Source organism: Suricata suricatta, chromosome 12 (genome assembly GCF_006229205.1).
Source record: "Suricata suricatta isolate VVHF042 chromosome 12, meerkat_22Aug2017_6uvM2_HiC, whole genome shotgun sequence".
Lineage (NCBI taxonomy): Eukaryota > Metazoa > Chordata > Mammalia > Carnivora > Herpestidae > Suricata > Suricata suricatta.
In genome coordinates this window covers 77,287,286-77,306,814 of record NC_043711.1, presented here as the reverse complement: position 1 = coordinate 77,306,814, position 19,529 = coordinate 77,287,286, and the positions used below count along the sequence as shown (strand labels likewise).

General features: G+C 56.1%; 1 protein-coding gene across 3 annotated transcripts; it reads right to left on the bottom strand.

Annotated features, from left to right (window-relative positions):
* Positions 1–253: 253 nt before the first annotated feature.
* Positions 254–13,834, bottom strand: ADAM33 (ADAM metallopeptidase domain 33). 3 transcript variants are annotated; one of them, XM_029918834.1, is made up of 22 exons: positions 13,633–13,834; positions 11,443–11,522; positions 9,111–9,187; positions 7,113–7,191; positions 6,829–6,905; positions 6,554–6,743; positions 6,250–6,315; positions 6,101–6,172; positions 5,747–5,913; positions 5,576–5,660; positions 5,346–5,485; positions 4,630–4,807; positions 4,428–4,517; positions 3,995–4,190; positions 3,767–3,875; positions 3,485–3,683; positions 3,300–3,377; positions 3,110–3,218; positions 2,876–3,023; positions 1,505–1,596; positions 1,248–1,366; positions 254–987 (listed from the first exon to the last, which is right to left on the bottom strand). In XM_029918834.1, the coding sequence occupies exons 1-21, from the start codon at positions 13,739–13,741 to the stop codon at positions 1,284–1,286; spliced, it is 2,424 nt and encodes an 807-aa protein (XP_029774694.1). In that variant the 5' UTR covers positions 13,742–13,834; the 3' UTR covers positions 254–987; positions 1,248–1,283. The 3 variants fall into 3 exon arrangements, with proteins under 3 accessions (XP_029774694.1, XP_029774695.1, XP_029774696.1); XM_029918835.1 differs by having other exon boundaries at positions 7,113–7,188; XM_029918836.1 differs by lacking the exons at positions 6,829–6,905; positions 11,443–11,522; positions 13,633–13,834 and having other exon boundaries at positions 9,111–9,181.
* Positions 13,835–19,529: the final 5,695 nt, after the last annotated feature.

Below are 19,529 nucleotides of genomic sequence, written 5' to 3'. Positions count from 1 at the left end.
GAGTCTGTGAGCCCTAGTTTAGGCCCCGGCCAGCCTAAACCCATAATAAAGCCCTTTGCTTTTGCATGCGTGACTCGGTCTCCCTGGAGGTTTCTGTTTTTTGGGGACGATAAAGAAATCTTGGGTACAATATGACCAGGTACATCTAGGGCCACGGCTGCCATTTGAGGCTCCACCCACCAGCCACCACCCCTTGGGACCCTCAGGGAGTCCCATAGGACTGAGTTTACATACAGAAAAGACTCACAAAAGCTCAAGATCAGCATATCTTTCTTCTGACTTCTACTTTGGTATCCTTTTTAAAACAGCTCCCACTGTCCCCTCCCATGGAATTGAGGGGAGGCTGAGTCATTTCCAAAGTGAGAGGGCTACAGCAGACCCACACTCCTCCAAAACCTCAGGTGGAGGACCAATAACAGGGGTGAGGCTGAGGAAGTGTCTGGAGGACAGGGCAGGAAAAGGGAGGGGAGAGGGTCCCAAGGATTTTGTGGATTTTGTTTTGTTTTTTGCAGGGGCCAGGTGCCAGGGAAGTAGACTCAATCTGAAATGTAGGGCCCCTGGAGTCAAGGTTTCTGTCCCAGCAGTCACTAGATTCTGCAGAGCTGGGTCGAGGTAAAGTGCATATAGCAGAGACACCCAGGCTCCTCTCCCAATGCCCAGAATGACCCTGCCCTGGTGACAGGAGGTCAGTGACTATATGACCTTTGCTCCTTGGACTGATAGATTCTTGGGCTGGAGATATGTACCCTACCAGGATCCCTCAGCCCTAAGGAATGGGAACAGCATCAGGCACCTTCCAATATGGCTCTGGGGTCTTGGAGTGGGTGGGGCAGAGCTGCAAAAGCGCAGGAAGTGTGATTCGCTGGCTCTGCCCCTGGGAGACCAAGTTCCTGGAGTGGCTGTCCGCAGTCACCTGTCTGTAAGTATCCTCATCTCAGGAGCCCCTCTCTCTAGAGAGACAGAATCTTGGCTTCTGGACTTGACCTGCTGCAGATGAAGAGGAGAGGTCACCCCTGAGGGCTGGGATCCCCTTTCCTCCCTCAGTGAGGACAAATGACCCAGAAAGAGATACAACTTCTCTCTCTCCCACCTTAGAGGCTTCCAGCATCTGGTCTCCATGACAATAGCTTTTCCACAAGGTCACATCTCATTTGCATAATAACCCACACTCAAAAACCTCAGAGTAGGGGAAGGCAGATGAGGGACAACAGAGATCGGTGGATGAGGTGGGGAGGGTCTCTACCTACCTTGGGTTGCAGGTAGGGCAACAGGACAGAAGCCTCTCAAGGTGGCTCTTGGGCTCTGGCAGAGTTCTTAAGGTCTGGAGCAACGGGTGGAGGACAAGTGTGAACACAGGCAGAAGTCTCTGGAGTAGGGTGGGGACAAGGGCCTCAAGGTGACTGACTGGGTGCTAAATGGAGAGGAGGGGGCCCATCTAGAAGAAGGCAGAAGGCAAGAGCTCATCCTTCACTTCCCTCCCCATCTCCTACTGTGCTTCACTCACCCCGGGGTCCAGGCTCCTCAGTGGCTGCTGGGCCTGACTCCATGCCATGAACGCTCCTAGGGGGACAGTCCCCCTGTGGGCCATCTTTGGGCCTAAGCAGTGGGATAAGAGGGCAGGAGGTCAGAACAGTGGTCCTGAGCAGGTGCGCCCAGCCTGAGTTCTGCCTTCTGGTCCATGTCACTCCCTCCAAGTCCCTTCCTGCTTCCTCCTGAGAGAGGCCCCTGGGCCCAGGCTCCAGTTCAGACTCCTGCCCTCCCAGGGCCCCCGGCACTTCTCTCTAGTCCTGACATTTCTCTCAAGCTCTGACATCACCCTGGCACACCGGCACCATCCAGATATTGGCATCACTCAGCTTTCAAAGCAGGGCGGACTTCCTCCCCCATAGGCAGTCATGCCTGTGTCTCTTGTCACTGGGTAGCCTTGCTGCCCTCAGTGGCTCCAAGCCGTGCTTGGCTGCTTAGGCTGCTTACGCCCCAGCTCCCAGCGCCTCGCCACTTCCTTTGCTATGGCTCTGAAACAGTCTCCAATGTCCACAAGACTCTGCTTTAGTGCTAATATGCAGTCTCTAGACCCCCTTATGCCCCGTCTCTAGACCCCCTTATGCTGACACACCAAACTCTGACCACCTTGCTCCTCCCCCATTGACCTGCAATCACTGCTCCCTGTGTCAAAGCCCTCTAGGCCTGTGGGACCTGGCTGGTGCCCTGCCCCTGTCTGGAATGCCTTCTGCCCCAATCTCTAGCCCAAACCCTGCTCCTTCCAGCAGCTTGCCCAGAGCACTCCCAAGGCCAGATGTGTCAGATGTGCCCAGCGTCCCCACTGAAGGGGCACCCCTACATCAACCATGCTTCTGTATTATGTGACCCTCCTCCCAGGTTATGGAGAACTAGGTTACGGACAGGCCCTTGTTACAAGGGAGCCAACGCCATAGCTAACCAGTGGTAAGGAGTAAAAGGGTGTGCTGGGTCCAGCATCTGGGAACTTTAAAGGTTTACAGAAAAGACTTAGGCAGGGGGAGTGGAAAGGGGGCTGGAAACTAGGAAAGTCTGGAAGGGCACAGTGGAGCAAGAACCACATTCTAAGCTGGTAGAACAATGGCAGTCTAGGGTGAGGCGGCCCCGTGGTGGGAGTCTACAACAGGTAGACTAGAGGGGCTGAACCACAGTATGGGGGAGGGGTAGAGGGCTGCACGGGGATCCACACCATCAGCTCCAATGGGAAGCCATGGTGACCTCCTGCTCAGGGTTTCTTCCCACTGCTTCTGGCCACCTCTCTGCTCCTTAGGGGAAGGTCTAAGAACCCCACCCCAGGTCCCCCAGACCCAGCAGAGTTCTGCAGAGCAGGAACTACAGGAGTGGACTTAAAGCCTACCCACTGCATGCAAGATCCCTCCTTGAGCCCCAGAGGCATTGCTGGAGCCGGGATCCTGGCTGCCGGCAGCAGCACCAGGCCAGACCGGCCCCAGGGAGCAGAGGCAGCAGAAAGCTAAGGATCACCGCCAGGAGGAAGGCCTTGTGGTCTGTGGACAACAGGGTAAAGCTGAAAAGCTGAGTCCTCAGCAAGTGTCCCATCCCAGACCCTCCCCACACCTCTCCATGGACACACTTTCAGGTTGTATAGGACCGCTGTCCACACTGCCACCAAACCCTGGCTTGTCACAGTATGGAGGAGCCCAGCCCGGAGCACAGTGGCAGTTATAGTTACTGTTGCAAACCTACAGAGAAGAAGAGAGAGGGAGGGCCTATAGGATTAGGAACCCCAAGGCCACCCCCTCATCCCATTTCCAGCCACTCACCCCATGGCCATGGCAGGATGTCAGGCAACGCTCCAGCTCCCTGAAGGTAGTGTTTTGGCAGCGCTTGTCCTGGCACACCTACGGGCGGTGTGTGCACCGGACAGTGAGGGGGAGTGACGTTTTGGCCTGTAGGACTCAACCATTATGGAGGGCTTGGGTGGGTGTGCAGGGCTCACAGGGCTCACCATTCTAGGGCCACACTGGGTGCCTGGCTCTACCAAACCCAAATCATGCAGGTCTAGCTGGACACCGGGCAGCAGGAAGACACCCCTGCATGTCACTTCACTACTGCCTAATCCAATGGTGGAGTCCACCGGTACCGTGTGTGGTGCCAGTGGGCGCTGCTCCCCACCCAGGCACTGCAGCTTCCCACACTGCACATCCCTGGGGACAAAAGTGGAGGGTGACGGAATGGCCAGAGCGTCCTTCTTCCCCAACCCACTACCCGGCTTCCTCTAACTCCCCACCTCTGCAAACAAGGCACGTAGCCACCCTTGCCGTCCTGCCCGCAGTTCCCGTGAGCGTCCCCGGCTGAGTTCACGATGTGGAAACAGGCCTCCGGGGCTGGGCTGGAGCCTGAGGACGCATGGGCGGATCGCACTGGCTTCAGTGCCCCCTGCCCCATCTTCCCCGGCTTAGAGGCTTAGAAAACGGTGCAGTCTCGAGGACGGGGCCGGGTACTCAGGTAGTCTCACCAGGCCCCCAGAGCTGCTGGCACTGCTGCTCGAGCGTCGGACACGCGCCATCCCGGCAGTAGCCCCGGCCGCTGGCGCAGGGCGAGCCGTCCAGTAGGAAAATGTCCAGGGGGCAGTAGGGGGAGTCGCCCGTGCAGAACTCTGGGAGGTCACAGTCGCCAGCAGCTCGGCGGCACAGGACGCCAGCCGGCTTCAGCTACGCAGGTGACCAGGTGGAGGGAGTGCGGCCGAGGCACAGCGAGACAATAGACAGTGAGAGATCCACGCCGGTACCGCGGCTCAGAGGCTGGAGGACCAAGTGAGAGGGCCAGACGGGCCCGCGCGCAGAGCAGAGGCGGCACCAGAAGTGGGACCGGAGGGCAACAATCGCCAAGACCCACAGCCGGCTCCCAAGCACCCCCTAACCCTCACCCCAAGCCTCCCACGCCCTCACCAGGCAGCGCGCGCAGCAGTCCCCGTGTGCGCACTGGGCCCCCGCACGCAGCGAGCAGTTGTGGGCGAGGCAGCAGGCGTCCGCGCACTCCTGGAGCCGGAGGGAGGGTGTGGGACCCGGTGAGCGCGCAGCGCCCCAGACCCCGGGGGAGCGCGACGCCAGCCTCCCCCCTCCCCCCGGGGACCGGGAGCGCGGACCTGACCTGGCTGGGGCCGCAGTCACACTCCTCGCCGTCCTCCACGAGGCCGTTTCCGCAGCGCGCCTGAGGCACCAGGGCGCCGGCGTCCGGCGCGTTGGACAGACACGCACCGCCCCCCTTGCGGAAGAAGGCGCGCACCTGGCGCCGGCTGCAGGCGCTGAAGACGCGCGGGAACGGGTGCCTACGCGAGGGAAGGGCGTCGGGCGTGCGGGGTCGCCCCTCTCAACTCCTGCTCCTCTCCGACCCCCTCCCACCTCTCCTCCCTGTGCTGCGCCACCGCCACCCAGCCCCTGGATGCGCAGAAACCGCCTAAGCGACAGGCAGCCGGGATCCTCAACAGGCAGAGGCCCAAGAAGACAGGTAAACCGTACAAAATCACACTGAGAGCCTGAGACGGGAGAGTGTCACGCCAGGACCAGTCAGCCCAGGACTCAAGGTCGAATTGCGACCTAGCGCCGTTTACTCCTGGGGTTGGAGAATCCTTGCTAGCATGTTCTGAAAAGCTTCATACTTCTGTGAATCCACTTTTTCTGCGTTTCCTCCCTTTAAGCCTCATAAAGAAATCTCAGGGTGGGGACTATGACCAATATCCCCCTTTTACGGAAGAGGGAATCCAGGGATGGCCATTTCTCTGAAGAAAGGCAGCTGAGGAAGGCCCTCTGGTCTAACGGAGCCTCCCCCAGAGCCCCTACCCGCCTTCCCTACCGCGGCATCCGTACCCCGTGGCCGCAGCCATGACGCATCCTCCTTGCTCCGCCGCCTCCACGCAGCATCCGTCAGGGTCGTGGCTGAGGCCAAGGCTGTGACCTATCTCGTGGGCCATGGTGGCTGCTGCGCCGATGGGGAGCTCTGAGTGGTCCTGGGAGGGCATAGGGATGGTCACTGCTGGCTGCGGGGATGTCTCCTACCTTGTCCCTCTCTGCCCCCTCCTGCCCCAGGGGGAGCTTACGGTGCTTACGCCTCCAGAGCTCTCAGCGTGACACATGCCCTCGATGGGTGCCAGGCCCACCGTGGAGCCCTGGAAGGCGCGGCCCCTGAAGATGGAATGCAGCGTGACGGGGTGGGGCCAGGATTCTGGGCTGCCCAGCCGGGGACCCGCCTGGGCACAAGAGACACCCACGTGAGCAGCTGCGTGGAGTCATGTGGCCACCGTGCCCACAGTCCTCGGCGCCACTGCAGGAAGGCCCAGAGCGTGGCATTCGCGTCTGGCGTGATGCGGCTCTGGTCTCGCTCTGTCCACACTTCCAGGCCGGTCAGTGCCACCTGAATATCCAGTGTCCTGAGAATCTGTGGACAGGACCTGGCTGAGCTGGGGGACAACACTGCCACAGTGCCCGTGCTCCTCCCCCGGGGGCGCCCGTCTCTTCTCCGCTCCATTCCCAGTTCTCATTTCCAATACTGCCGCATCCTGCTAGGACTTGCCAGCCTGTGTTGCAGTCACCCCCAGTAGGGCTCTCTTCCCTCCAACGCCAACCTGGGCCACGTAGTTGGCCACCTCCAGGAGTCGCTCTTTGGTGCGGTTCAAGTTCTGGTGCTGGGTCAAGAACTGGAAAGATAGAAGGGGTTGTGGCGGGCTGAGCTGGCTCCAGCCCACCCCAGCAACCCCCTGGGGCCTCTGCTCACCAGTGTGTGGTCAGCCACGATGTACAGCTCCAAGAACCTGGGGCTCCTGCGGACCTCCCTCCTCTCCTGGGAAGAGGCAATGGTGACCCTGAGTGGCAGGCTGCAAGGCTTGAGTCCTGACCACCAGCCCCAATTCCCAGGAGGCACAAAGAACTCTAAAAATGGCTAGAACTTCTTTCTTCAGCCTCCAGATAAAAGTATCAGGACAGAAGCCCCTGAACTGGTGCTGTGTATTCCCTTCTCTTCTGATTTGGAGGGCTATGGATACTCTGTTCCCACTCCCACCCCTGTCTGTGCCCCTGACCTTGATCTGAGTGGCACGAGAAAGGCTGGCTACGTCCCCTTTATTCCCGGCTTCCCTGTGGCCACAGGCCCCTTTCCAGCTGAGCAGCTGGCTGGTCCGGAACATCCTGTGAGTGATGAAGTCCTCGGAGTCTCCAGCTGATGCTGGATGCACATAAAAACTGGCATTGCTGCCGAGTGTGATCAGGCCCCTAGAGTACAGAAGAATGCAGAGGAGGGTATGAAGGGACTTGTCCTCCAGTCCCAGGCCCAGCCCCCTCCCCGAGAACTCCTCACCTCATCCCAGAGCAGGTACTTAAGACTACCCAGGAGTCAGGGAAGCCCCTCACACGCCCATGGTAATGGCAGTGGTCCTGGAGAGCAAGGGACCCAGCCCCAAATCTTAGCCAGTGCTGAACTGGGAGGGGTGAGAGACAGAGAGGGGGCATGGTGGGGGAACTGGCTCCAGCCTCTCCTTAAAAAGAGGGGGAGAATGGGAAAGGAATGGTGGAGAAGTCCTCAGGGAGTGCACCCCGCCAGCCTCCCTTACCCAGTCCTCAGAGCCCATGGAAGTAGCTCACCGTGTGGTCGGGGACCAGCACCACTGGCTGCCCATCTGGGGTATAGTGGGTTTCTGTGTATCCCGGGGCCAGCAGCCTGCTGGGAGGGGGTGTGGTAAGTCACCTAATTCAGCAGGGCCTCCTCCAGGATGCCCTTCAGTCTTACTCCCTGAATGCTAATTGAGCAGCTCCGTGAGTCAGGCACAGGGCTAGCACTGAAGAAGCACCCAAATGTATCTTAGGGAAGGGACAGGTGTGACTGTTTGTTGCTCAGCTCAGAAGACTAAAGGAAGACTAAAGGCTAAAGGAAGAAAGGTGGAGGACAGTAAGGAGCCTTGGTGAGGGCTGAGGTGTGGGAAGTGAGTGTGTGGGAAGCAGCAGGAGGAGCAGGGATGGAGAAAGAGTTTGTGGTCTCTGTGGGGTCTGTGGTGGGCAGCTCAGTCCACAGGTTTGGGAAGGGGCAGGAGTAAGGATTTAGGGGACATTGATGAGGAGGTGTGACCTGGAGCCAAGGAAGGGCAGTAAACTCCCTGGGTGGCCCTGGCCCAGGCCCAGTCTTGTCAGGCCTCTGGTCAGTCCTCTCTCTCATCCACTTTCCCACCTCCAAGATCCTTCAGACCTTCTCTGGCCCCCAGACCCCACACATCTCCCCAGCTGTCCTTCAGTGATGCTCACCCCATGTTTCCAGAGCAGAGAGTCCCCACCTGCCCACAGCTGCTCCCGCCTGCCCACCTGAGCAGGGGTCCCCATCCCCATCTTCTTCAGACCCCACGCCATTAATGATTCCACCTTCCTTCTCCATCGCTCCAGGGTCCTTCCCACCAAGGTGGATCAACCATGAGTTAACTTCTCTTCTGTAAAGAAAATCCTCGATCCCCATCTCGCCTTGACCTCTTTACTGCCAGACCAGCCCAAAGACCTTGTGATGCCTGCTTCTCCACCTCCTAGTCTTTCCTCCACCTTCTTCAGCTTTGCTCCTCCATGCCATGCACAAACTCAACCCAAAGAGTAGGTGCTGTGGTCACCCCCTCTCATGTGTGGGGATGCTGAACCCCAGAGGAACTATGGTTCGATGTGGTGGAACTAGAAATTGTTCCCGGTCCATCTGGCTCCATGGGGGAGAAGCCAACACGTGTAGAGTGCTTGGAACACTGTCCTCAATGAAGTGAGTCCTCGATAAATGACAGCTGTTTATAAATCCGTCTGGATGGTTTCCAGACCCCACCCTCCATCGTGGACACCCACCCCACCCAGCCCAGCTCTGCCTACTTATTCACCAGCTCAGAATCATTGGCTTTGCAAAGACAGCCTTAAAATGGCCTCTATGGGGGCACCTGGGGGGCTCAGTCAGTTGGGCATCTGACTCTTGATTTCAGCTCAGGTTGTGATCCGAGTCGTGGGATCGAGCCCATGTTGGGCTCCACACTGACCATGGAGCTTGCTTGAGATTCTCTCCCTCCCATTCCCTCTGCCCCTCTCCCCTGCACTCTCCCTCTCTCTCTCTCAAATTAAAATAAAAATGGCCTCTGTGATCTGGCTTTACTGAGATTCCCTAAATTCATTTCCCACTGCTCCCTTCTCTGTAGATGAGACCCTCCAGGCAAGGCAGACAAATTCCTGCCCCCTGAAGGTGTCTTGACCTACAAAGGCCACACCTCACCTTTGCTCCTGCTATCCCTCAGCCCCAAGCACCTACCCATCTTTGGAATCCATCTTGAATTCTCTTTTGACTCAGCATACCCTGTGAGCACCCACTAGGTGATACTCATTCACCTGGGGGTGAATCCTGGGGCTGGAATGAAGGATGTGCCCCACAGCAGGGCTGACCCAGCCTCAGCAGTCTATTTCAGCCTTGACAGAGCTGGTCATGGGCCAGCAGGACAATTCCTGTACCTCTTCCTCTAGGACCCTTGCCCCATCCAGCCTCCCTTATGGCTTCCCCTCCATCCCTGCCCCCAGCACTGATCCCCTCAAGAGAGCTACTCGTGGCTCCTAGCTCCTCCCCCCCCTGGTACTCACTGGTTCTTCTCCAGCTCAAGCAGGAGCTCTTGCCCTTCAGCCTCCAAGGCCACCAGCCCCATGTCTAGCTTCCAGACCTGGGCAAGAAGGGGAGCAGGGCTGAGGCAGCAGGTGGGATAAAGAGCTGGCTGGCGAAGGAGGGCAAAGGGGGCAGCAGGCTCCCCACTGGCCACAGTAGGTGTGGATGGGTGTGGGGATGGGGACATGCAGGCAAATATGGTCCCAATCTCAGGATGGTTTTGGTTCCGATAACAGCCATTTGACATAGCCGGCTAGGGGCACACCTCATCCTCCAGAGAGATGAGACGAGGGGTCCCAGGAAGGTATCCTGCCTTGCTCAAGGCTACTGGACCCTTTCTCTGGCTGTCCCTCCTTTGTCACAGCTGGAAGGCTTCCTCTACATGGGGAGGACAGTGGGCTCCTGGAGACATTGGCTGGGGGAGCATTGGGTAGCCAGGCTCAGGCCCCCTCAGCCTCATTTCTGCATCTTGTTGCTCCCCACCCCCTGCAGAATTCAGACTTTACTCCCTCCTCCTTCAGTTCTGACAAACTGAAAATTCCCCTAGCCTCCTGAAGGCCTGCCCCACACCTGCTTCGCTGAGACCGTAAAGTAAACACTCACCCCCCCCATTTCAGGCCAAGAGACAAACATCTCAGCCAGATGTCAGGGGGGCTGGCCTGGGCCAGCCGCAGCCTCTCCACTCCCTAGCCTGTTTGCCTCTCCCACCCTGTGGAAATACCCCATCTGCCGCTCCCCTCTTGTCCACTCTACCTGGCTGGGGGCCCAGAGTTGGAACCAGTCCAGGAGCAACCTGGAGGCCTGCTGTGTCTTTGGAATGCTGGCCCTCACCCTTGGTGGCCCTTCCTTTTGCACCAGGCACTGGGCTGGGCCCCAGGCCAAAGAGCACATATTCTTGTGGGGGGCCCTTTCTCTGCAGGTAGGAGGCAGACCATCCGCAACCCCGCAACCTCAGCCAAAAACTGACCCCCCTCCCCCGCCCCACAAGGCCCCAACCATGAGCTCACATGGCTGGAATGTCACTTACTTGATTGGAGAAAGCACAGGCCATGGCCCCAAATGGAAAGCCTCCCCCTACCTCGCCCCCACCCTGGGCTCCCTTCTCTCTGTCCTTCTGCTGCTTTTCTTTGCTGCTTGTCCTCCAGGTGATCCTGCCCCTCACTAGGCACCCCATCCCTAACCTGAAGTGTGGATATTTCCTGCCTCTTGGACAGGATTCTCTGCCATATCTCTGTCTGCTGTCTTTAGCTTGGTAGGCTTCCCAGGGGCAGGGGAAAGAAAGGCCCTCTGAGATGCCCTTCCTCATCACAGCCTAGGCTGGACTGGGAAGGAAGTGCCCAACATGTACCCAGCCTTCCCCTCTGCCAGTGATGTCCAGGACAACCAACTCAAAGCTCAGGTCAGCACCATGCTTGAAAGGGGGCCCCTGAGGGTCTGGAGGACCCAGTAGAGCCCTAGGTTAAAAGCTGCAAGGCCTATGGGAGCCTCCCAGCCTTCATGACAGTGCTCTACTGCCTTCCTTCTTGCTGCCTTGGACAGTGGTTTGTCGCCTTTTACCTGAAAATTCAGATAAAGAGGGCTCTCTAGATCTGGGGGACATTGGCTAATGGGTAGAAGTCTTTCAGGCCTTAGTGGATCTCAGGCTTCTGGGCTAAAGAGCTGTGTGACCTTGGACACTTTCTCCAACCTCTCTGGGCTTCAGTTTGCTTCTCTGTGAAATGGGTATACCAAGGGCACTGGCTTGTAGCAAAGCTGTGTGGCACATCCAGATGGGAACATGGTTATTCTGGAAGTGGGTAATGGGTGAGTGTTGGCAGCAAGCTGGGGCGGAGCACCTGGAGTAGCAAAATCAGGTGGACTTGCAGGAGGAGAGTGACCAGCGCCCCCTGGCCACAAGTGGGTTCTGCAAGAGCCAGGGAGGCTGCAGTGTTTCTGGAGGAAACAGCAATGTGTCCACAGGGTAACATGTTCTGTTAAACTTTGCAAAAGGAAGATATTTTGGTGTTTTCATAAACAGGTCTCTGAAAAGTTTCAGGCCCCACAAATTCTGGCCCTATCTCTGCCTGGTGGGGTGGGGGCAGCCTGGATAATTCTGGGAAGGAGGGAGAAGGAGGAGGTGAGGGAGGAGGCCTGAAAATGACTTCCATGTGTGCAGGCTCATGTGATCGCATGTGTCTCCCCACCCCCACCTGCCAACCCTCCGGGAAGGGGCAGAAAGGACCCCAGCCAGACTGCTATGCTGAAGTTTGAAGAGGGGCAAAGGGGCTGGGAGGCCCCCAGCCCCCGTGAAGGGAAGGACGTCCTGGCACTGACCGGCTCCTGCAGGGTGGCTGTGCGCCGGGGTTGTCCATCCAGGACCCAGTGCAGGGTGACCGGCTCTCCGGGGCTGTTTCCTGGGGTGAAGACAGAGTAAAAGGTGAGGGGGATCTGGGGAACATAGAGGAGTAGGGGATGACAGAGGGATGAAGTTACAGGACATCAGCCTTCAATATTCAGAGGTGTAGCTTGGAGGAGGGCAGCCACTCCTGCGGCATCCTTGGAACTGAGGAGCCACCAGGGAGGTGGCAGAACAGAGACAGAGGAGCCTGGGAAGGACAGCTCAGCTGGGGAGGCCAGAACCCCACTGAACTGGGGGAGGGTCAGGGGTCAGAGATCACAAGGAAGAGACCAAAACCCGCAGTGCAGAGGGGAAGAAGAGGGGAAGAAGAGGGGAGGCAGCCTCGGGTATTTTTAGACTGGGCAGCAGATGCCTTTGGAGTGAGAGATCTGGGAAGAGAGAATGCCTGTGTCTCCACCATCTGAGAAAAACAACAGCCAGATGTCTTGGGAGGCCCACCTTGCCCAGAGCTCCCCTTGGGGGGCTTCATGCTGGAAGCAGGACTTCCAGGGACCCTATCTTGGAAGTCCCTTTCTTGGATCTTTGAGGTGGGGAGCCTTAGGGGGCAGAGCCTGAGTGCTCCCAGGCCGGGTGTGCTTTAAGGGGGCTCTGGAGGAATACCAGAGCCAAGCATTACTCAGAAGGCTCTGGAATGCTCCCCTGGAATGCTCCCAGCCCCCCACCCCACAGTGGGTTCCAGCAACCCTCACTACACCCGCCCAGCCCCAGCCCTGTGGGAGCCAGGCCTCAGGCAGCCCAGAGCCTGTAGGCAGCCCTCCCTGCCCTCTGACACAATCCCTGGGGAAGCAAGAGCAGCTCCCAGAGCTGACAGCTCCCCAGCACCCATCCAGCCCCAACCCCACGCCGAGAAGGCGGGCTGTGGAAGTGGCTCAGCTCTTGCCAGGCCACCCCACCTCCTTTCTCCTCCTCCATCTTCTCCCCTAGACCCCACCATCAAAGACCTGGAATAGCAGCAGTTCTAGGAGGCCCCTTCCCCCAGGAAGCCCTCACTGATTGGATGAGTGGGCTGCCATGGTTGGGGGGAGGGATCAGAGTGCTTCTGGGAGGACGGGTTAGCAGAGTGGGGAGAAGGTATCTCCCAGCCCAGATAGGACTAACTGGGTGTGAGGAAGTACCTCTTGCTGGCCCTAGGCCTCCCCAGTAGACAGGGGAGGGTGGGTCTCTGTGAGGAGGGAGAGGGAGGCACAGAGAGAGCTGTGGTGAAGAGGATTCCAGTGGGAGCCAGTGTGGTGTTGGGGAGCACGAAGCCCCTCTCCACTCCTCCAAGGGGTCTTATCACCCTCTCTTGACCCAGGCTGAGGAGGAGGGAGCAGCCATCCTCAAATGCATGAGGGCTATCATTCCCCCCTCCTGGCCCCAGAACAGAAGAGGACCCCATCCCTACTGGTGCTCCCCCACAGTGCTCTGGAACCCAGGGGCTCCCAGGCCACCCAGCCCAGCCCTTCCTGCCTCCTCCCTGGTGTCCTCTCAGGCCCTTGGCCAGACACTTCACATCCAGGACCGGGCCAATCCTCCTACCCACTGGGGTTGCTGAGGTTACTTCCCAAGGCCCCCCCTCCCACCCTCCCCCGCCCCTGTCTGGAGCACCCTTCTTTATCTCACCAAACAAGGCAACAATATCAACAACGCACACACACTGCCCTGAGGCCCTGGGATGCAGGATGAGCATGGGGCCAGCCTGAGAATGGAGGCCACAGCAAGTCCCCTAGTCTGAGGGCACAGCAGGGACTCTGGGGAACCAGTGAGCTGGCCCTTAAGGGATGGAGGTGCAGGAAAAGTTCACACTGGTGGGTGGGGTTTGGGGGTGGTCAAAGCAGAGAATTCCAGAAGAGGGGCCTGGGGACTTGGGCAGCTGCTCAGAGGGGAAGACCCCCTCCAACCACCACCACCACTGCTTTGCCATTGGCACTGTGTCAGTTGGGCAGAGTGTGTCAGTCTGGACACCACGCCAGTCCAAGTACCGTGGACAGTCCCTGGGCAGGTCCTGCGGAGACACTCCCGAAGCCTCCACGAGCCCTGTCCTCCCGCCACCGTGGGGAAGGCAGTTCGAGCCCTCCATCCCCTGACAGTGATCTCGCCTGCCTCTCGAGGCACATCCCACTCACCTTGAAACGCCTCGGCCCGTGACACCTCCAAAGGTAGCCACAGCAGCAGCAGCAGCAGCAGCAGCAGCGATGCCCACGACCCTCGAGCTCTGAGAAACCCCGGGCCCATAGCTGTGAGCTGCCTCCACGCTTCGGCTCCGGCTCCGCCCCAGCTGATCCAAGCCGAGCAGTGGCTGGCCCGCCGCCTCCCGACCCTCCCGCGTCACCCCAACCGAACCCCTAAGCCCATCCGCTCGACCCTGGCGGCGACGGCCCATCTAAGAATGGGAGCAGGGCGGCCCCACGGGGCACCAGCCCACGCCAACTAGCGGGGTAGGTCCCTGAGCCGCTCCTCGCGGGGGCGGGGCGGGCTGGAGTGGGGATGGGGCGGGGCCCCTCCGAAGGGCCTTTGAGGACCGTTGGGGGTGGGGGGAGAGGGCCCGGGGGCCGATAGGATCTGCGCAGGGAGCGCCCCACTCTGGGGTCTCCTGGGGAGGACCTCTGTCCCCGCCTGACCGCCAGTCCGGCCCAGAGGCGCCCTGGCCAGAAGCCGGCGGAAGTGCCCGTAGAAGGGAGGCCGGGCGACGCTGCTGGCAGGTGCCGGGCGGCTCGGAGCTCGCCTGCCTGCGCATCGCGGTGGCCGCCAGCCCCTGTCCCCGGGGCGAGCTGTGGTGGTCCAGCGGTTGTCCTGGGGGCTTGATGCCCCCGCAAAGGGAAGGCGGCCCGACAGGCACGCGGCTGAGGGCTGGGGCAGCTCTTGTCCCTGGTGGTGGCCAGAGGGAACGATTGCACAAAGCCACGGGCTCCCAGACGTGGGGGTTCCTTTCGGCTTTGGCGGTAACATTCCTTTCTTCTTTCAAAGATCTGCGTACTGAGTAGTAAGTTCGGAGGAGTAAACGCGGCAGTTTGGTTAGGAAGGTTCTAACTTCGATTTCTATCGCTCCCCACAAATTCCCCTGTGCCTCTCCCCAGTCACTGTCTCCCTCTCCCAGCCCCAGACAGCCAGTGATATGCTTTGTGCCTATAGACAGATTAGTTTCGCCTGTTCCAGAGCGTCATATAAATGTTATCATGAAGCATGTACTCCTTTGTGTCTGGCTTCCTTCCCTCTGTGTTTTTGAGATTCGTTTACATTGCTTTATGATCAGTAACTTGTTCTGTAGTGGTGCCAAGAATGTTCCATGGTTGGAGGAAAGAACGGTTTCACGGTTCTGCAGTTAGGCATTTGGGTTCTCCTGTTCCAGTGTAAGACTCTTCTAGATACAGCTGCTACAAAATTGCTGTGAAGTCTTCGTATGGACATATGTTCTCATTTCGCTTCTTATCTGTGAAGACCTAGAAGTAGAAATGCAGGGTCATATGTCAAGGGCATATTTAAGTTAAAAAAAAAAAGATTTCCTAAAGTGACTGTTCTATTTTGCATTCCCACCAGCAGTGCTGGAGAGTTTCAGTGTCTCTACAGGTTTAGTGTTGTCAATCTTTTACACTGTAGCTATTCAAGTGGGTATGCAGCATCCTTATCATTTTTATAGTTGAATGTTACCACTTACTTGTAGAGTGCCTTCTTGGGCGTACAAATGGTTTCCAGCCCTTCAGCTATTATGAACCATGCTGTGATGGATAATTTTATACACACACCAATCTGTGAGATGTATTCCCAAAAGTGGGATTCCTGGGTCAAAAGATATGGGGTGTGTGTGTGTGTGTGTGTGTGTGTGTGTGTGAGAGAGAGAGAGAGAGAGAGAGAGAGAGAGAGAGAGAGAGAGAGAGAGATACAGAGAGACAGAGAGACAGAGAGATGTTGAGATGTTGGAGGATACACTAAATTGCCCTCCAGTTTGGGCCACTTGACTTAGAGTTGCACCAGCAATATCTAGAGTGTTCCTTTGCCCACAGCCTTACCAACACCAAACTGTGATATTTGCTTGTCTAGAGGTGAAAGTGAAGTCTCTCTCTCTTTCTCTAGAGAATCTTTTTTTTAACGTTTTATTTATTTATTTATTTATTTATTTATTTATTTATTAGAGATAGAGAACACAAGCAGGGGAGTGGCAGAGGGAGAGAGAATCCCAAGCAGGCTCCAAGGAGAGCTGATGCAGGGTTTGAACTCACTCACGAACCATGAGATCATGACCTGAGCTGAAATCAAGAGTCAGATGCTTAACTAACTGAGACACCCAAGTGCCTGGAAAGTGCAGTCTTCATTTGCATTTCTCTTAGCAGACAGCTCAAATAATTGTTCAGACATTTAAGAGTCATTTGTATTTCCTTTTTAAAAATTTTTTCATGTTTATTTATTTTTGAGAGAGAGACAAAGTGCAAGCAGGGGAGGGGCAGAGAGAGGAAAACACAGAATCTGAGGCAGGCTCCAGGCACTGAATGATCAGCACAGAGCCTGATGTAGGGCTTGAACTCACGAACCATGAGATCATGACCTGAGCTGAAGTCAGACGTTTAACCAACTGAGCCACTCAGGTGCCCCTGTATTTCCCATTCCCTGAATTGCCTGTTCACATCCACAGCTCATGTCTGTTTCGAGCTGTTCCTCTTTCTCTTAACAACTTGAAGGAAGTCTTTATATATAAGAAAGGTTAATCTTTTGTCTGGAATATGAGTTGCAAATATTTTTCAGTTTGTGAAAAGTATTCAGCCTGTTGTGTGTGGCTTTAGTTCAGTTATTTTCATTGCTGAATAGCATCCACTTGTGCGAATATAACATTTTTTTCACTGATTCTACTGTTGCTGGACCTTAGGGTGGTTCCTAGTTTTGAGATGTTACCAAAAATGCTGCTGTGGACATTTATGTGCATGTATCCTTAGCTTCGCCTTTATCCGTGTACTGGTTTCCCTTGGAGCACAGCCTTACTTCACTTGCCTATGAAACCTCATTTTGGGGAACCAGACCTAATATAGACATATATGGCTTTGGTCACGCTGGGAGCTCTAGTGGATAGCCTGGAGAGGCAGCAAGCCCTCCCTCTGTGGATGACGAAACGGGGTCATCACGGGTGCTGACAGAGACAGAGGATTTCCTCCCCAGCTCCCCCGGCAGCACGGAACTCCCCGATCCTTCTGCTAGATGAGCCATCCTGTCATACCCTGGGTCTGTTTTGCATCTCTTCTCTTAGGGAGGATTTGGGGAAGAATGGGGGTGGACAGAGAGACCTAGGCTTCCATCTTGAGCCAGGAGCACACCTAGAGATTCCAAAACAAATGTAGATCCTGAGGAAGGGGAAATTGTGGAGACAGTCCTAATCCTGGTAAAGGGGTCCTGAAGAGGAAGAAGATAGAGGCAGCTAAGAAAGCCCCAGAGATCACAGAGACAGGAGTAACACCAAATGTGCAGCCTGGCAGGGCGTGGCAGGGCTTAGAGGCTGCTGGAGCCCTCAATGAGCTTCCATTCCCACTGCAGACCCAGACTTTGGTGCCTCCTTGTCAAGGCGTCCTTCCTGACCCAAAGCCTGGGTTACTGTCCCCTGCATATACACCTCCCTGCATCATGTATCACACAGAAATGTAGTTGTCCATTTCCTTGTCTGTCTTCCCCAGATCCCGAGCTCCATGGGGTCTGGGATTATGTCTTTATTTACTACCTGGCACAGGGCCGGGCACACAGTGTTAATAAAACAAAGTGGGCACATAGCCTAAGAGCCGTGTGGGGATTGGAGTCATCCTTGCAAAGTGGATGCCTCCCAAACCCAGATGAGCTATGTCCAAGTACATCCGAGGAATTTTCTGCTGAAATCTCAGAGCACTATTTATATTTGAGGTCGCAGAGGAGGGGGTGGAGGACCAAAGTGGAGGAAGAGGGATCCTAGAAGTGCCACTGTGGGGAAGATGATTTCCCAAGTGGCTTGCCACAGTCACTCTCCATGGGGCCACTAGGGAGCGTCCTGGGAAGAAGGCAAACCAGTAAGAGTTAAGTCTTTGTAAGTGCTCACGTAATGGGTGACACACACAGTCTGTAAACAGGACTCATTCTGAAGAGCAACCCAGAACAGGGCGACTATAAACATTCTCATACAAGTCTCACAGTGGACATAAGCCCTCAGTCCCTTTGCATAAATGCTCCAGGGGTAGAATTTCAGGGTCACAGAGCAGGAGTATTTTTGCTTTCATAGATAATGTCAGACAGTTTTCTGAACTCATCATATACTCTATATGATTCCATTTAATTTTTTAAAATGTTTTTTATTTATTTTTGAGACAGAGAGAGAGAGACAGCGTGAGCAGGGGAGGGTCAGAGAGAGAGGGAGATACAGAATCTTAAACAGGCTCCAGACTCTGAGCTAGCTGTCAGCACAGAGCCCGATGCGGGGCTCAAACCCATGAACCGTGAGATCATGACCTGAACTGAAGCCGGATGCTTAACCGACTGAGCCACCCAGGTGCCCGGATTCCATTTAAATAAAGTGTGAAAACAGGCCAATCAAATCTATGGTGCTAGATAAAGGATAGTAGCTACCTTCAGGGTGGTTGGCCCTGGGAGGGGGCTGAAGGGAGACTCTGGGGTGCTGGCAATGATCTGTTTCTTGATCTGGGTGCTGTTTACATGGGCATGTTCCCTTTTCAGAAAGTCATTGATCTGTACACTTAACAATGTGTACAGTTTTCTGTATGTGTGTCACACTTGAATTAGAAGTTTTTAAAATAATTTCAAATGTTTTATTTATTTTTGAGAGAGAGAGAGTGTGTGTGAACAGGGGTCAGAGAGAAAGGGAGACACAGAATCTGAAGCAGGCTCCAGACTCTGAGCTAGTTGTCAGCACAGAACCCAACACGGTGCTCAAACCCACGAGCTGTGAGATCATGACCTGAGCTGAAGTTGGACGCTTAACTGACTGAGCCACCCAGGTGCCCCCTGAATTAGAAGTTTATTTTTTTTAAGTATTGGGGGTGCCTCAGACCTCTGGCAGTGGACAACTAGCCCCTCTGAGAACCTTCCAATCCCAGGTGGACCTACCCGCTTGGAGATGCCCAGAAGCAGCCCTCCCCAGACAGCCCAAAAACATCTGTCTGCATTTGGCTTGCTCTCCCTCTGTCCCACCTCTGGATTTAGCGCACATTTTCCACCCTCTCACGTGACAACAGTGTAGAAAAACCGGTGCTTACTAAGTGTTCACCTACTGCATGCCATGTGAGGTGCTGGGCATGTGGACACAGCAGGTGAACAGCACCCAGAGCCTCCAGGAGCGAGAGCAGGCACAGAGCGCTTGAGCATAAGGTAGTCTGTGGTAAATGTCATGTAATTTGCACTTGCTGGCCGCCTCCCACAGGCGGTCTCCCAGAGTGAGATTCGCATTTGGATCTTCTGTGTTCTAGTATGGCAGTTTAGATTGCAGGAAAGAGACTCACTCCAGTTATGTCACAGGATGCATGTCTACTGGGAGGACATGCCAAGCAGGCCCCCAGGAAGAGTCTGGCAATCAGGCATTACAAGGAATGGAACCCGCGATCAGGAAGCTTCCAGCCACGGCTACATGGAGCTTACTGGCCTCCAATTTCTTCCCCAACCTGTTAGCGCCTGTGACAACTCTCCACTACTCTCCCTGTTTCTCGACTCAAATTCCAGGTGAGCTCTTTGCTGCTCCTACCGTCTGCCACCAGGCTACAAAGGGAGTCACCAGCACACCCAAAAAATGCTTCCTCTCAAGCACTGACTTCAGGGAGCAAGTTATTCCTTCTTTGTGACCCTCATTCAACCCGACATCCCCAGGCACACAAGCCTCCAGGAAGAGTGAGTGAGCTCATGTGATCATGGAGAAGGATGTACCTAGAGCAGAAACAAGGGTGCTCTCCCCGCTCCCTGGGGGTACGAATGGGGGCATCTCTTCTGGTAGATGGGCCCTAAAAACGAGGTCTGCTGAGGCATTCTTGTCAATGTCAGATGTTGCAGGGATGGGTTCATAGTCAGGAGT

Bases quoted from the DNA above. Each gene is read 5' to 3' on its own strand.
- ADAM33 (XM_029918834.1), bottom strand. From the start codon at position 13,741: ATGGGCCCGGGGTTTCTCAGAGCTCGAGGGTCGTGGGCATCGCTGCTG. The intron at 6,906-7,112 runs GTGAGCTACTTC...CTTGCTCTCCAG, and splicing joins TGCTGGTCCCCGACCACACG to GACCACTGCCATTACCATGG. The intron at 3,219-3,299 runs GTGAGTGGCTGG...TCTTCTCTGTAG, and splicing joins CATCCTGCCATGGCCATGGG to GTTTGCAACAGTAACTATAA.